General features: G+C 46.6%; 1 protein-coding gene across 4 annotated transcripts in view; it reads left to right on the forward strand.

Moving 5' to 3' along the window:
• Positions 1-17,265, forward strand: part of CNOT3 (CCR4-NOT transcription complex subunit 3) — a 50,001-nt gene that overhangs the window by 20,981 nt on the left and 11,755 nt on the right. For all 4 annotated transcript variants that reach the window (XM_081971556.1, XM_081971558.1, XM_081971557.1 and 1 more), the window contains exons 7-13: positions 4,355-4,483; positions 8,970-9,065; positions 9,886-10,105; positions 11,673-11,806; positions 12,208-12,264; positions 13,595-13,910; positions 15,482-15,587. In XM_081971556.1, the coding sequence (XP_081827682.1) occupies positions 4,355-4,483; positions 8,970-9,065; positions 9,886-10,105; positions 11,673-11,806; positions 12,208-12,264; positions 13,595-13,910; positions 15,482-15,587 (1,058 nt within the window). The remainder of the gene's footprint in view (positions 1-4,354; positions 4,484-8,969; positions 9,066-9,885; positions 10,106-11,672; positions 11,807-12,207; positions 12,265-13,594; positions 13,911-15,481; positions 15,588-17,265) is intronic.

Genomic DNA, 17,265 nt, shown 5'->3' on the forward strand with positions numbered 1-17,265 from the left:
TCCTGGACCCAGTCCTAGTAGAAAACAAGAACAATAAAAAGAAAGTGATGCCATCGGTCACAAAAAAGTCTGACAGGAAGGGCTCCAACTCCTACAGAACTCTGAACCGTCCTCCAGCTCCGCCCCGTTCCATCGGGCGTACCCACAGCAGACTGATCGGTCCCAAGACCGTCAGTCCTTTCGCGACAGAGTTCACCAACAACATTATTCCAGACACCCCTTTCAGGGGGGATCTGGTTCCCGTCCTCTCAAAAGGTACAAGTGACCATCAGCGGTCAGCTCCCATAGGAGGTCGTCTGCAGCTCTTCCTAACCCGTCGGACCAATGGGTCCTACAAACCATCCGCTTAGGTCTCACCTTGGAATTCCTCTCCCTCCCTCCACGTCACTTCATCCGGTGCCCCACCCTCGTGCCCGGTCAAGAGGGCTCTCATGGAGCAGGAGATCAGGCACCTCAGGGATATCAGGGCCATAGAACCGGTTCTGACAGGCCAGGAAGGAACAGGATTCTACTCCATCCTGTTCCTGGTCCCCAAAAACTCCGGGGGGTGGAGGGGGATATTGGATCTAAAAAGGTTAAACCATCACATAACCTACCGGAGATTCAAGATGCAGTCCCTACAGTCTATCCTGGGTTGCATCAGACCAGGAGACATCTTGACATCCATAGACCTCAAAGAGGCCTACTTCCACATACCCATTCGCAAAGCCCACCGCTGGTACCTGAGATTTGCCTATGCCGGCCGCCACTACCAGTACCGGGCCTTACCATTCAGCCTGTCGTCTGCCCCCAGGACGTTTACGAAGATCCTCGCGGCAGTGGCGTCCTTCCTCAGATCCCGACCGATCAGGCTACACTGTTACCTAGACGACGTCCTCATCCAATCGTCCCCACCCCAGCAAGCAGCCCAGGACCTCGAGTACACCATGCAGGTCCTCCAAGACCACGGGTTCTCCATAAATTTGGAGAAAAGTCATCTTCACCCGACGACCAGGTTACAGCATCTGGGGGCGGTCATCGACACCATCTCTTGCCAGGTTTCCCTCTCCCCAAAGCGAGTGGCAAGCCTCAAGGAAAGGGTCGCACAAGTGCAGCGATCCCCTCAAGCCAAGGTTGTGCAGTTGTCGCAACTCCTAGGCAAAATGATCTCATGCCTGTCCATCGTTCCGTGGGCAAGACTTCATTCCCGCCCCCTCCAGTGGCTTCTGCTCCCTTACCAGAGGGCCAACGAAAGCAGCTCGATGAGGCTCATTCCGATCTCCACGAAGGTGGTGGATGTCTCCAGCCCTGACAAAGGGCTCCCAGTTCCGAGAGCAGGCCTGTCTCACCATCACCACAGATGCCAACCTGTTCGGGTGGGGGGCCCACTTCCACAGTCAACTTGCGCAGGGCAGATGGTCCCCAACCGAAGCCGCTCACAGCATCAATTGGCTGGAGCTGAGGGCAGTCCGATTGGCCCTCCTGCATTTCCAGCATGGCATTCAGGGGTGTCACGTGAGGGTGCTAACGGACAATGTGGCGACAAAGGCGCACTTCAACCGCCAGGGGGGAACACACTCCAGATCCCTGATGTAAGAGGCCGACGCCCTAGGTCGGTGGGCGGAGAAGCACCTCCTGTTGATACAGGTGGAGCACATCTCAGGGACATCCAACACTCAAGCAGACTCGCTCAGCAGGGCCACGATCAACCATTCGTAGTCGCGACTACATCCGTGTCTGTTCCAGCGCATATCCCAGAGGTTCGGCTGCCCCCTGGTGGACCTGTTCGCCTACGCAACCAACTCGCACCTCCCCAGTTTCTTCACGAGGTTCCATGTCCCACAGGCCGAGGGAGTCAGTGCCTTGGACTGCCCTTGGCTGCTGGGTCTGCTGTATGCGTTCCCACCGTTACCTCTCCTTCCCAGAGTCATCCGGAAGATCCTGTCGGAGGCAGTGGAGGTACTTCTGGTGGCACCGTTCTGGCCCAGGAGAACCTGGTTTGCAGACCTAGTGAGCCTCTCCATTGAACCACCTTGGCGGATCCCCCCGCAGGAGATCTCCCTCAGCCAAGAGGCCTTTCAAAATCCGGAGCCCCAGTTGCTGCAACTAGCCATTTGGCACTTGAAAGGGACCTCTTGAGTAGTGGCAGCCTCTCGGCCAAGGTCATCTGCACCATCCAGGCCTCCAGGCGCCCATCCACGACCCAGATCTACGACGCCACCTGGAGGGCATTCGCCAGCTGGTGCACTTCTCGTGGGGTCTCTGCATCCTCAGCCTCGGTTCCCGTCATCCTGGACTTCCTGCAAGAGGGCCTCGACAAAGGCCTGGCGCCCAACACTCTACGCTGTCAGGTAGCCACAATTTCCACCATCCTGGCCCTTGAGGAGCATTTATCTCTCGGCCGACATCCTACCATCCGCAGCTTTCTCAGGGGAGCAACTAATCTGAGGCCTCCTGTGGTTCATAGGTACTCCTCATGGGACCTCAACGTGGTTCTGCGTGCCCTCATTGGACCTCCGTTCGAACCCCTCCGGACAGCCAGCATTAAACATCTGACATTTAAAACCGTTTTTTTAGTTGCCATTACTTTGGCGCGACGTATTTCAGAACTGGCAGCCTTGTCAGTCTGAGAGGATTTATGCTTAATTCAGCAGGACAGGGTGGTCCTCAGACTGGACCCATCATTCATCCCCAAAATCAACTCCTGGTTCCACCGGGCCCAGGAAATAGTTCTCCCGAACTTTTGCCCGCATCTTAGACATCCAAAGAAGAAACACTGGCACATGCTGGATGTCAGCAGGACGCTTCGCAGGTACGTCAAACGCACAGCTGCCTCTCGTCGATCTGAATCTCTTTTCGTTTCGTTCCAACCGGCCTCCCAGGGCAAGAGAGTTTCCTCTTCTACGATAGGCGGGTGGCTGAGGACCTGCATCGCCCTCGCTCACGTTCTGCAGTCCAAACCGGTGCCTAACCATATCACGGCCCACACTACTAGGAGCGCTGCCACCATGGCAGCCTGGGCGACTCGAGCACCAATCGAGGAGATTTGCAGAGCGGGCACCTAGACGTTGTTGTCCCTGTTTGTCCGGAATTATAAGTTGGACAAGTTTGCTTCAGCGGAAGGGGCATTAGGAAAACGAGTTCTTCAGGGCATTCATATCAGCGGAGAGACCCTGAATGCAGCTGCTTTCCTGCCCTAGTGACATTTGGCTTGGGTATGTCCCTTGCTTGGATTCTCCAGAGCAGCGCCCTGGAAAATGACCATTGGCTTACCTGAGGGGTCGTTTTCAGGGCGCTGCGAAGGAGAGGCCACCCCACCCTGAGGTCTAGTTCCGCTGGTCTTCAGTTAGAAGTCTACAGTTCCAGTTGGATTTCTGGTTTATTGGAAAAGTTTTGAATATATTGTTGGACTACTCAGTGCACAACAGTTCCACGCCTTCATTGAAAAAATCTGAAGATAATCAGCACCAGAGGGTGTGGCCTAAAGTTTCAATTCAGTTCTGGGCAGATTGGCTGTATTTAACCCTTGCTTGGCCTCTCCTTCGCAGCGCCCTGAAAACGACCCTTCAGGTAAGCCAATGGTCATTCCCACCTGTTCAGTGATTTTCAAGCAACCAGACTGGTCACCATGAGGGGGGAAGCTGTTCAGTTGTAAAAGAGAAAATGAAAGGATAGCTTAATAGTATCTTGGTAGCTTAAACTTTCCCGAGGATGTAGAATTTATGGGAGATGCAATGAGATGCAACCACCACCTCAGACTCCATAATTCATTCTGCACATTCATTCATTCTGTCTTTGTGGTGACTTTGCTTATCCTGAAGCAGAGCCAGAAGTTAGTTGCAATAGAAGAAAATATCTGTCAGTCGGGGTTGAACTTTGGGGTCCTTGGTGCTCTCTGAGCTTGGTTGATTGCTTGTTTACAGATGTTTCAGTACCCAAGTATTGTAGGTAACAACGGTGTTGATGTTGCCTAGATGGGCAATGAAATTTCTTCAGGCAAACAACCAAGTTCAACAAGCACCAAGGAGTCCAATATAAATTAATTGATTCTGCTGCCAAATACAAACAATGGCATTGTATATGTTCACCCACTTCTGAAAATTTGAGAGTGGTGGAGATATTACATATGGAGGAGCCCTATGATTTGACCATAAGCATTTTGGGGTTTTCCCACCCTCCTTTCAGATCAAAAATGGTGGTTGAAGTTATATTCATCAGAGCACTTATTTTTTATTTTATTTTATTGCAGTGTAAACGTTCATTTCAAATGATCGAAGGCTGGAAAATGCCTGCTAGGGGCTGGATTCTGAACCCCCCTGGGAACTGTTTCCTGCTTTGCGTTAACTCACGGAGACTTTGTAATCTCTCTTTCCAGCAAATGGAGCGGTTCAAGGTAGTGGAACGTGAGACCAAGACAAAAGCCTACTCCAAAGAGGGGCTGGGCCTGGCCCAGAAAGTGGACCCAGCTCAGAAGGAGAAAGAGGAAGTTGGGCAGTGGCTGACGGTGAGAACTAGGGAATGTTGGCTGGATTGGGTGGCAAAGCAGCTTCTGGAGAAAGCGGGGAGCAGAACTCATTTTCCCCAACCTTAGACTGAAAATGTAAATGGTCCATCTTAGAAATTACTTATGTGACTTATCAGAAGTTACTAGGTAGGGTGAAGAGCATCCTGAAACTCTATAATTTTGCGGTGGTTGATGGCCTTAAGGCAGGGTGTCCAAACTTGAGAACTTTAAGGCTTGTGGAATTCAACTCCCAGAATTCCCCAGCCAGTCTAAAAGAGCCCTTTCCCTCACCCCCTCCTCTAAGGTTAAAGAACGAAGCCAGGATTTTTGTCTTCCAAGAAGGAGACTCTTGTGGATGTTTTGGTTGCTCAATGGCAAAAAGTCTCATGACAAGAAATGGAAAGAAATTCTCTGGAAAGAAATTCTCTTGCCTGAATAAGGGAGAAGTTCTGGTGGTGATGACCCTGGGCTAAACAGACAGTTGCACAATGAGAAGAATGCAGCCGTATCTTTGAACTTATTGAATGCAGGACAGAGGTTGAAGATGGCCATAGAATCATAGGGCTGGGAAGGACCTTGGAGGGAGCCCAGAGGGAGTTTCAAGTCAATTCACAGGAGTTGTCAGTAACCAGTGTAGTTTGGGGAATAGATTTGGGGTGCCATGCTGTTGGAAAATGGCAGTTTGTTAACAAGTTGTGTGTCTCCCATCTCTTGGCCCACTGACTTTTATTTTAACCAAAGTTTTATTTATGTATATATTAATACTGCTGGAATACTGCATTCAGTTCTGGTCTCCACGATGTAGAAAAGATGTGGAGACTCTAGAAAGAGTGCAGAGAAGAGCAACAAAGAGGATTAGGGGACTGGAGACTAAAACATATGAAGAACGGTTGCAGGAATTGGGTATGTCTATTTTAATAGAAAGAAGGACTAGGGGAGACATGATAGCGGTGTTCCAATATCTCAGGGGTTGCCACAAAGAAGAGGGAGTCAAGCTTTTCTCCAAGGCACCTGAGGGTAGAACAAGAAGCAATGGGTGGAAACTAATCAAGGAGAGAAGCAACTTAGAACTGAGGAGAAACTTCCTGACAGTTAGAACAATTAATCAGTGGAACAGCTTGCCTCCAGAAGTTGTGAATGCCCCAACACTGGAAGTCTTTAAGAAGATGTTGGATAGCCATTTGTCTGGAACGGTATAGGGTTTCCTGCCTAGGCAGGGGGTTGGACTAGAAGACCTCCAAGGTCCCTTCCAACTCTACTATTGTATTGTATAATACTATAAAATACAGAAATACAAAAAGAAAATAGTAGGAAAGATAGGCGAGGGGAAAGTGTGGGGGAAAAGGAAAAGAAATGGTGTTGACTTCTAACTTCCTTTGCTGCAGTAGAATAAAATAACAGCATCAAACCTCTTTTTTTTTTTACTTTTAGATAGTAGTATAAACTAGCTATTTCTACAACAACAAAAATCTAATTAGTAGATATCTAATCAGTAAAACCCAAAGTCAGCGTGTCATATATCTTTTCCCACTGGAGCACAAAGTCCAGAAGCAGTTTTCAAGCAGAAAGAAAAGTAGTTGTATTTTTGTTTTTAATCAAGGCAGTCAGTTTGGTTATCTCTGCTAACTCCCACCAAGTTCTGCAGCGGTTCATCCGTTGTGGGGCTCACTTATTATTATTATTTTTAAAAAAAGACATTGCTTCGATTATTATTTGATTCAAATTGCAACTTGGCCTGATTTTCTAACAGCAAAGAAGCAATTTACAAGGGCTGGTTTCTGTTCAGGCTTAGAAATTGGGGAAAGTTGAAATATTTGGCTGTAAAAGTGGCGTCTTACAGGATTTATCTTTGTATTGGGTGTTTTAGTGTGCTCCAGACAAATGATAGCGCCAGTTAAACACAATCTTGTGGCAATCCTTCCTCAAATGCAGGAAAAACGAGCTCAAGTGGCATTTGAGTACAGCTTTTGTGCACATATGTGCACAGTTACTCATTTATTTACATATTGCACAACTCAATCATGACCCTAAATGGCTTTCCGAACTTAATGAAGCAGAAGAAATAAAAGTAGAGTCAGAAGGAATGAATATGCAGCAAGGACTGATAATGACAAAAGTAGCATCTCCAGTTAGCGTTAATATTGGGCCCTTCTGGGTATAGATAATGGAAAGAGACTGATTACGAAGAGCTGCAAGATCCATTGGCCAAATGGTTGTTTATAGCCCTGAGATCCTAGCATTGCCAAGCTAATTAATGCACATAGCTTGTTAAGAATACCATCACAAACAACTGGGTGGGAAGCTGGTTGCTTTTAGTAATACCTAATCGTTACCATCTGTGCTTTCTTTATTGTATATTTAAAAGAGAAAGGGAAACACTGAGATCAGGAGGAAATTAAATGAAGAAAACACAGAAAGCATTCCCTCCCCCCTCCCTCCAACATATATACTGTTCATGTATGTACATATAACCAGAAATGGTAGAAAACAATAGCCCAGAAAATAAGAAGTCTGTCGCTGGCATTCAGAGCAGCCCAGTGCCCTGCAGAAGCCTCATCAGGAAACAGCCTCTGCCATTCAAGATATCATTTCATCAGATCTATGGATTGTAGCCCAGGAAATGTTATTCTTAAAATAAATCAGATGGTCTTTTTAAAGAGAGCCACCAGAGACACTTCAATTGTACAAATGTCTGCTCTATGCTACCCAGCAAATGATACTGATAAAACGCTTTTTAAAAAATAGATCATAGGCTGGAAGCTACCGTATTTTTTGGAGTATAAGATGCACCTTCCCGCCCCCCTTAAAAGAGGGTGAAAATTTGGTTGCGTCTTATACACTGAATGTAGCCCCACCCGCCCACTGGCCCCAACCCTTTGGCCTCTGTCTCCCAGCAATTTACCTGTTTGCAGCAAAGGGTGCAGAGGCTTCAGTAAGCTATAGCCGTGATGGCGAACCTATGCACGTGTGCCACAAGTGGCACGCGGAGCCATTTGTCAGGGCACGTTAGGCGTTGCCCTGTCAGCTGGCCAGCGCACATGTGCACGCTGGCTAGCTGACTTCGGCCTTCTTTGGAGGCCATTTTTCACCCTCCGGAGGCTTCAGGAGCTTCCTGGGTTGCTCATAGGGCCGGTTTTAGCCCTCTGGAGCCCCGAAGGCTCCGGAGAACGAAAACTGGCCCTACGAGCAAATCGGAAGTCTGTTCCTGAACTTCTGGTTTGCCCATAGGGCTGGTTTTTCGTGCTCCTGAGGCTTCAGGGAAGCTCCTGAAGCCTCTGGAGTGCCTCTGGGGAGGGGGATGAGGCTGTTTTCATCCTCCCCAGGCTCATAAGGCCTCTGGAGCCTGGGAAGGGCGAAAAAAGCATGCAAAAAATGGGGGGGAGGACTGGTCCTGCACGCATGCACACTGGGGTCGTGCGCATAGCATTATGGGTGTGGCACACCTGCGCACAACCCCTCTGTGCTCCCCCCGCTTTTGGCACGCAAGCCACAAAAGGTTTGCCATCACTGAGCTGTAGCAATCCCTGCAGCCTATAACAGCTGATGATCTGGAGAAATTGAAAGTGAAACTTGCTGTTTGCTGGTGGCAAATTGCTGGGAGGCAGATTTTTTTTTCTTAATTTGCAGTAAACAGCTAATCAGGCTGTTTGCTGCAAAGAGGTAAGTCAACAATAAATGCCTATAGAATGTTCAAATTATTAGACTTAATTTTTTAAAGACTGCTTTATTATTGTTCTAGGCAACTTAGCAAAATGAAGAAGCTTTTTAAAATAAATGCTTGATCTGAAGAGGCCCTGTAGTATTGTTTTAAAAAGTGCTATTATTTTAAATAGCAGAGAATAACTATACTTCCAGAAAGTCCCTTCGGGGACTCCCCGAGTCCCTTCGGGGAGAGGGGGCGGTCTAGAAATCAAATAAAATAAATAAAAATAAATAAGTATATCAATTTTAGCAGCATCTGTACAAGTATAGTCTGAAATATAACACTACAAACAGTGTATATTGTCTGTACTGTTTGTTGCAAGGAAGCAAATTGCTGAGAGGCAGATATTTTTCCCTTGTTTTCCTCCCGAAAATCTAGGTGCATCTTATACTTTGGAGCGTTTTATACTCTGAAAAATATGGTAATACAATTGCAATTCTGAAGAAGATAAAACTTCCAGCTGGCACACAAGGTGTTACCCCATATGCTCTCAATTTTTCACACATCTCCAAGAATTTCTGGGGCTTTCCAGTTGGAAATCCCTGTAGATTAATTATTATTTTTTACTCATTAGGTGGTCGGCAGTGATTTGCTTCATTAACAAGCCTAGTTCGTTCCTTTTTCCTGCATAGCTAAGTAACCTTGTCAGGAATTGTGTAGGGTCTTCTGTTTAGGCAGGGTGTGTGTGTGTGTGGACTAGATGGCCTTCCAACTCTTGTTAGTCTGTAATCTGGATAATGATCTGTCTGTCTGCTTCCTCTCTCCTCCCTCCCTTTCTCCCAGAATACAATAGACACCTTGAACATGCAGGTGGATCAGTTTGAGAGCGAAGTGGAGTCACTCTCGGTCCAGACACGCAAGAAGAAAGGAGACAAGGATGTGAGTTGATGAAATGGCTCTTTAGACGTTTGTGCCTACAGTGTATTGGGGATTAATGAATGGAGCTCAGTGTGGAAAATCCAGGCATTTGAGGGTTTGTGAAATCCTTTATTGATAAGATCCGACCCTTCTTTTCATTCAGGAGCTCAAGACAGTGTACTGGTTACTTCTTATTTCCCTCACAACAGCCCTGTGAGTTGAGCTGGGCTGAAGAGAGGGAGAGGGTACTCCAAGGAGCTTCCATGACTGAGGATGGATTAGAAACTGGGTCTCCTTGGAATCATTCCTATATCGGAGACAGGTGAACCGAAAGGGTGAATTGGCAGTCAATTTGCATTGCAAGTGGATAGCCTAAGTTTCATGTCTGAGTTGGACTTAGCATTTCAGAACATAGCGTATCCAAAATTGGCAGTTATTTCAGAGGCATGTATTACCTGTCTTTTCTTTTCTTTTCCCAATAAGCCTGAGCAGCCAATAACAACATTTTTAGAGCCTTTTTTAGCATTGTGCTCTCCAAAGATTGGAGAGACAGGATTCCCCCTTCCAGGAGTTTTGTGACACCAACACATTTGGAGGTCAGGAAATGGCGCATTATAAAATGTGCATGTCCACATCCCAACCCAAAGACTAGGAATTCACTAAGTCAGAACCCAAAAAGCCCCCCTTATGGCTCAGCCCAGCGCTTCTTCTCAACCATGGCAACTTTTAAAGAGGTGTGGACTTCAACTCCCAGAATTCCCAGCCTGCATTTTAAAAGTTGCCAAGGTCGAGAAACGCTGGCTTAGCGTGTGATCCAACCTGTCCTTCCCACGGGAAACAGAAGCAAGACCGGATCGAGGGCCTGAAGCGGCACATTGAGAAGCATCGGTACCACATCCGGATGCTGGAGACAATCCTGCGCATGCTGGACAACGACTCCATCAACGTGGACTCTATCCGCAAAATCAAGGATGATGTGGAGTATTACGTAGATTCTTCGCAGGACCCCGATTTTGAGGAGAACGAGTTTCTCTACGATGACCTCGACTTAGAAGACATTCGTAAGTGTTGCCTCCGGGCGGACAGTCATGGGGGAGATGACAGTTGAAGTGGTTGCAATAAAATCACCATAGTTTCCCTCCCCATAAAACTCAAGACCTTCAAAACAACCCCTTATATTTTTATCTTTCCCCGCAGATCCTCTTTTGCTTCTTGAACTGCAGTCATCATTATACAGTCTCTTTTAACAAGTGCATTCCATTCCAACAGTTGTTAAGCAAAATAGACACTGTGAATATAGAGAGAGAGAGAGAGAGGGGGAGGGAGATGTACAGTGTCCTGTGTCCAACCATTCCCCCCCCCTTTTTTTCCCCCCGCCTCTTCACAGAATGGAGAGATTGCTTAAACAAGTGATTTCTTGCTGAACTGCCTTTGTCCCCCAACCCAGTGTATTCCTAAGACATGCTAACTGCAAGTTAACTAGGCTCGGTTCTGTGACCTTAATTAGCTGATTAGAACCTGAAGCTGACCAACTCTTAAATCAGTTTTATACTGATGGCTTTCATTGTCAGGCACCCACACTGGGAAAATGTTATTTTTAATACTGTTTATTACCATTGTATTTGCAAATAGTCGCCAACTAAGGTAGGTGCAAAACAAGGCATAGCTGTAATTTTTACTTATTTCTCAGAATTAATTTGTTTTTCCTCCAAGAAATAATGATGGGATTTTCTTTAAACAAAAAAAAATAGTTTTTTTTTTGCTATGAGCTCTCCTTTTATTTTTATGTACAGGTAGTCCTCAACTTATGACTACCATTGAGCCCAAAATTTCTCTGGCTCAGAGAGAGTTGTTAAGTGAGTTTTGCCCCATTTTATGACCTTAGTTGCCACAGTTGTTAAGTGAATCACTGCAGTTAGTAACAGGGCTGTTAGGTGAATCTGGTTTCCCCATTAGCTTTGCTTATCAGAAGGTCACAAAAGGTGATCATGTGGCCCCTGGATACTGTAACCGTCATAAATATGAACCGTCATAAATATGAACCATCATAAATATGGTCCCATGAGCATCTGAATTTTGCTCATGGGACCATGGGGGATGCTGCAACGGCCGTAAGTGTGAAAAACAGTCATAAGTCACTTTTGATGCCGTTGTAACTTTAAATGGTCACTAAACAAATGGTTGTAAATTGAGGACTACCTGTGTAAGAGTAAGTGTGATCCATGAACGCTTTGCATAAGACATTGGTTAGCCTGCAAGGTGCAAAAAGATTGTTATATTTTACAAAATCTACCGTGATTATTGCACTTAAACATCTAGGACAATGTCCCCATTCTTTTGGACACCAGGGAGGGTTCCGTGGAGAGAGGTTTTTCCATGGACTGGGGGAGGGGGGGGGCATGTTTTCATGCTGCCAGCATCCCACAGAGAGGGCTTTGATTGTTTGCCTGGCCCGGTTTCTGGCATGCCAGAGCCCAGGGCCAGTCCAGGTACTGGAGGTTGAAGACCCCTGATCTAGAATTCAAATATACTGAGCTATGTTTTCTGTGATTGCCTTAACTGGCCATAATGTTTCTGCCTGAGTGCATAAGCGTCTTTCTTCATCTTCTCTTGCTCTTGGTCTTCCAGCACAGGCACTGGTAGCCACTTCCCCACCCAGCCATAGCCACATGGAAGATGAGATGTTCAACCAGTCCAGCAGCACACCCACCTCGACCACATCCAGCTCCCCAATCCCACCCAGCCCTGCAAACTGCACAACGGTAAGGAGGGTCCTTGATGAAGATGCTGAGGGAACATCCATGGGTTTGTGGGAACAAAGCATTCATGCATGAACTCTGATGAGGGCTTCATGAGGTCAGCTTCCATGTTTACCCGCAGGAGAACACATTTTCCTGTGATGATGTTCAATTAGATGCCTTTGAGTTGCACTTGGGGCCCGCTAGCTGCATCCACTCAGTTCACACGGCAAGGTTACAGATGTGCTTTGCCATTGCCGCCTTCTGGGAGATGCTTGTCGCTTAACTAGTCTACTCAGTCCCCTCAAAGGCCGAGACAGTCTCCCCTCCAAATATGAAGCCGGGCTGAACTGGCTTCTCATCTTAGAGAGTTGGTTAGATGCTGCTTTTTGCTGAGGTATGTAACCTTTCTTTTTCCTTTTTAGGAGAACTCTGAAGATGATAAGAAACGAGGACGGTCAACAGACAGTGAAGTCAGCCAAGTGAGTTTGAAAGCCCGGGGTTCTTCATCTTGTAATGAAGATGGTGGGAGAGCCTGAAAACAGTCAAGTTTTGGTTAGGGGGAAGGGCATTGGGACTCTTTTGGGGAGGAAGTGTTGGGACTAGTTAGTTAGAACTAACGGAGCTTTGTTGTTCCTGATAATAGTACAATCTAGTTTTGGTGTCTTGAGCCATTTCCTGAATTACCCCAGAGATATCGCTCTGAGAAATCCATCCACTTCAGATCTCTTTGCATGCAGAAATACTGCCTGTTGAGGCACTCTTGGGGTTACTTGCACCTGCTTCTACGAGCAAAGTGACATTAATGTGAGAATGCATTTCACTCGACCGATTCCATGTAGGAATTTCAAAGACAGGTAGCTCTGTACTTTGGTATGACTGAAATGCTTCATTTGGCTATTTATGAGAAAGGATAAAGGAGTCAGAATTTGAAAATCCCTACGGTTTTGTCTTTGTGATGGGGATATATATATATATAGCAATTCTATTTGTTTTTTGTTTTTCTGGTAGTCCTCACCAACCATAGTTGAGACTGGCAACTGCGTCATAAGCATTGTGGTCATAAAGTGACACATCACATAAGTCCGCCCAAGCTATGATGGCAGTTCTGACTGTGGTTGTTATGTGAATCCCCGCAGTCATTAGGCATGATATATAACTGTGACTTGCAATTTCCTGCCATATTCCCCATTGGCTTTGCTTGTCAGAAGCCCACTGTGAAAATTGTAATCTTGATCTTGGGACACTGCGACTTGTAAATGAATGGTGGTGGCCAAGCACACATACACACACACCCAAAAAATACAAAAAACAATTATGATACATTAAATCTATTTTCTTTTTTTTATATTTTACTAATATTTATTAGAATAAAAGCATTTTTAAAAATTAAAGGAAAAAAATGATAGAAATAAGAAAATGTCAAAAAATTGGAAATATCTAAGTTGACCGTGCTTATAGATCATCCCTGGTATAGGCTCTCCTGCTTGAGCAGGGGGTTGGACTAGAAGACCTCCAGGATCCCCTTCAACTCTGTCATTCTGTTAAATGACCATGGGATACTGCGACAGCCACAGGTTCTAGGATTAGTCATAAACCTACTTGTTCATCACCTCTGTAACGCTGAACGGTTGTTGAACAAGCAGCCGGTAAATGAGGACTACCTGTAATTGATTTGTTTTTAATCTCTTCCATTGTGTATTTGGTTTTGAGATATGAATGGCCTGGAGTCTCTTCCGCTTGATCAGAGAAAGTGGGGATTCTTTGGGTGGACAGATGAAAACAAACCTTCCATTCTCTGTTCTGCCTTAGTCCCCAGCAAAGAACGGTTCAAAAGGCCTCCACAACAACCACCACCAGCCGCCTCCCACCATCCCTCCCAGCTACCCGATGGGCGGCAGCTCTAGCACATCGTCCTCCCTGGGCAATGGGCCTGGCTCCAACAGCAACGGGGCCATCGCTGGCAGCGGGAATGCAAGTAGCAAAGCTAACCCTCCGGCAGGGCATGCAGCGACTACCCCAACCCCTTACGCACAGGCTGTGGCGCCCCCGCCTCCCAGCACCAACGCCTCCCAGCCCCGGCCTCCCAGCACCCAGCAGAACGCCAGCAAGCAGAACGGTGCAACCAGTGAGTTTGCTGCAGACGGGCCCCAGGTGTCAGGGTGGCTCCTCTTTCGGGTTTTCCAGGCTTCCTGGGGTGTAGACCCTGCAGTCATGCTGCAGAACACGGTCTTTAAAAGAAGCTTCTTCCCGTTGTTTGGGACACATGGATGAGCTTTTGCTTATACAGGCAGTCCTTGGGTTATGACCGCAATGGAGCCCAAAATTTATGTTGCAAGGTGAGACGTTTGTTAAGCGGGTTTTGCCCCATTTTATGACTTTTCTTGCCACAGTTGTTAAGTGAATCATTGCAGTGGTTAAGTTAGTAACAGGGTTGTTAAGTGATTCTGGCCTTCCCGTTGACTTTGCTGGTCTCAAAAGGGGGATCACATAACCCCCAGGACGTTGCAAGCGTCATAAGTATGAGTCGGTGGCCAAGAGTCTGAATTTTGATTGTGTGACCACGGGGATGCTGCAACTGTCGTAAATATGAAAAACAGTCATAAGTCACTTTTCACTGCGCTTGTCACTCTGGATGGTCACTAAATGAACTCTTGTAAGTCGAGGACTACCTGAATATCTTTGCTGTTACTTCCACGGTGAGCTCAGTATATGTGGTGCTCAACTTACAACTGTAATTGAGCCCAGAATTAGCAGTTGTGGGTCATTGCAGTCTTAAGGCGAGACATCCACATGAGGCGTCCAAAAGAGCAACTGCAGTCACTAAGTGAATACCACCATCATTAAGCTAATCCATTGTCCCCAATGGGTGTTTTTTACTGAAAAATGGAAATAAACGCTGGAAACCAGCAAAAAACGTAAATTGGGTTTCACGTAATGCTGCAAACTGATAATAAAGATGACCTGGCTGCCAAACCCCCAAGATGCCATCACGTGACCACAGGCGGATATATAGTCATTGTAACTCTGACAACAAGTTATAAATTGCTCTGGGGAGGTCTGTTGTAATTTCAAATGGTTGTTAAGCGGCCAGTCATAAAGCCGAGGACTACCTGTATGTAGACCAGGGATGTCAAACTCAAGGCCCGGGAGATGGATCCAACCGGTGGGATGCTTAGATCTGGCCCACAGGACCGCCCTGGAAACAGCAAAGGACTAGCCCACGGGGCCTCTGCCAGCCAAAACGGAGCTCGGGAGAGCCACATGCAGCCCATTTGGAGCTCCATTTGCACTGGCAGAGGGCTGCAGGAGGCCGTCCCAGCTGGAAATGTAGCTCGGGAGCCCGTTTTCATTGGCAGGGTGCTCGGGCCACCAAGGCACCCCTGACATGAGTGACATCGAGCTGCCCACCCCCACCCCAAGGTCAAATGCAACCCTGATGCGGCCCTCAGTGAAATCGAGTTTGATACCCCTGATGTAGACTATTTTACCAATAGAGGACAATCTCCTGCAGTTTAGCTGAATCCCAGGTTTGTGGGATTCAGTTCCCGTAAATCCTATCAGGCATGGCAGCCAGTTGAAGTGCAGCTCATCCAGAGGGCAGCCAGCTGTGGAAAAATCTGGCATGGGATAAGCCAGGAATCGAGAGATCCAGAGCTCTGTGCTACAGAGACCTTTAGCCTTTCTGTCTCCTGCCAGGTTACAGCTCCGTGGTAGCTGACAGCAGCTCAGATTCTACACTAAGCAGCGGCAACCAGTCATTGCCTAACCAGACAACGTCACACAACCCACCCAGTGCTTCCACGTGAGTATTTTCTTCCCTTTGCTCCTCCTCCCTCCCTCCCTCTCAATATAACTTTTTTCCCTATAAGCCTGGCAGCTGGACCCCAGTAACTGCAGTCTCACCAGCACCATCGCGTGTTTTTCCAGGTACAGGTTCAGTTTCAATGTGTTTAAAATTCTAAGTAGTTCAGGATCTAAATAATTCAAAAGATAAAATTCATTCATGTTAACTCTCAGGAACTGAGAAATAGTTTTGAATATCTTGCTACTTTCTTCTTTCCCCTTTGAAAATATTACAAGTAGCCCTCGACGTAACGACCGCAATTGAGCTCAAAATTTCTGCGGGCTAGGTGAGAAATTTGTTAAGTGAGTTTTGCCCCATTTTACGACTTTTCTTGTCACATGTTAAGTGAATCCCTGCAGTTATCAAATTAGTAACTTGGTTGTTAAATGAATCTGGCTTCCCCATTGACTTTGCCTGTCAGGAGGCCATAAAACGTGATCACATGACACACACACCCCGGGACACTGCAACGGTCATAAATATGAACCGGTTGTCAACCATTTGAAGGTAAATCTTGTGACCATGGGATGCTGCAATGGTCATGAGCATGAAAAGTAATCATGTCACTTTTTTCAGCGCTGACTTAACTTTGAACCGTTACTGAACAAACGTAGCCCTACCTGTATCTGTAGGCTCCCACACCCTCCCACTCCCAAACATTCCTATTCTAGACAGGTTTTCAAAAGCAGTTTGTTTTTTAACAATGTCACCCTACAGTTTGGGAATCGCTCCGTGTTAGCATAACTGCAGAAAATCTATAGCAGACTGACTGAATAATAGCCTCAGTCACTTTCTGCTGGGTTGTTACAGAGATTAAGCCAACATGCCAATTATTCCTCAGAAATACAGGATTTCCACCTTCATGTGATGATGTAACATGCATACAGCCTGGAACATGAATAACTTGGGGAAAAGAAGTAATAGTTTGCTTTTTAAGAAGAGAGTGATTTGGCTTAACGATGATTATTCAGTCCGGTTCCTTTGCAGATCCATGCTAGTGAGGTATAGGTAGTCCTTGACTTATGATCATTTGCTTAGCAACCATCCAAAGTTATAAGAGCACTGAAAAAAAAGATTTACAATCAGTTCTCCAGACCATTGCAGTTCTCCCCCCCCCCCCCCCCCCCCACTACATGATCAAAATTCTGGCGCTTGGCAACAGGCGCGTATTTGCAAGAGCTGCAGCATCCTGGGGTTTTGTGATTGCTATTTGCGAGCCTCCCAGCCGACTTCCAAAAAGCAAAGTCAAAGGGGGAAGCCAGATTCACTTAATGGCTTCCTGATTCACTTTTAACAACCGTGGCAAAAAAAAAAAGAAGTTCCAAAATTGGACATGCTTAATGGCCGTCTTGGGACGTAGTGGCTCAATGGCTAAGACGCTGAGCTTGTCGATCAGAAAGGTTGGCAGTTCGAACCCCTAGCGCCGTGTAACGGAGTGAGCTCCTGTTACTTCTGCCAATCTAGCAGTTTGAAAGCATGTAAAAATGCAAGTAGAAAAAATAGGGACCAACTTTGGTGGGAAAGTAACAGCATTCCGCGCACCTTCCGCATTTAGTCATGTTGGCCACATGTCCACGGAGATGTCTTCAGACAGCGCTGGCTCTTTGGCTTTGAAACAGAGATGAACACCACCCTC

This window comes from Natrix helvetica (assembly GCF_964273705.1).
Source record: "Natrix helvetica genome assembly, chromosome: Z".
In the NCBI taxonomy this organism is placed as follows: domain Eukaryota; kingdom Metazoa; phylum Chordata; class Lepidosauria; order Squamata; family Natricidae; genus Natrix; species Natrix helvetica.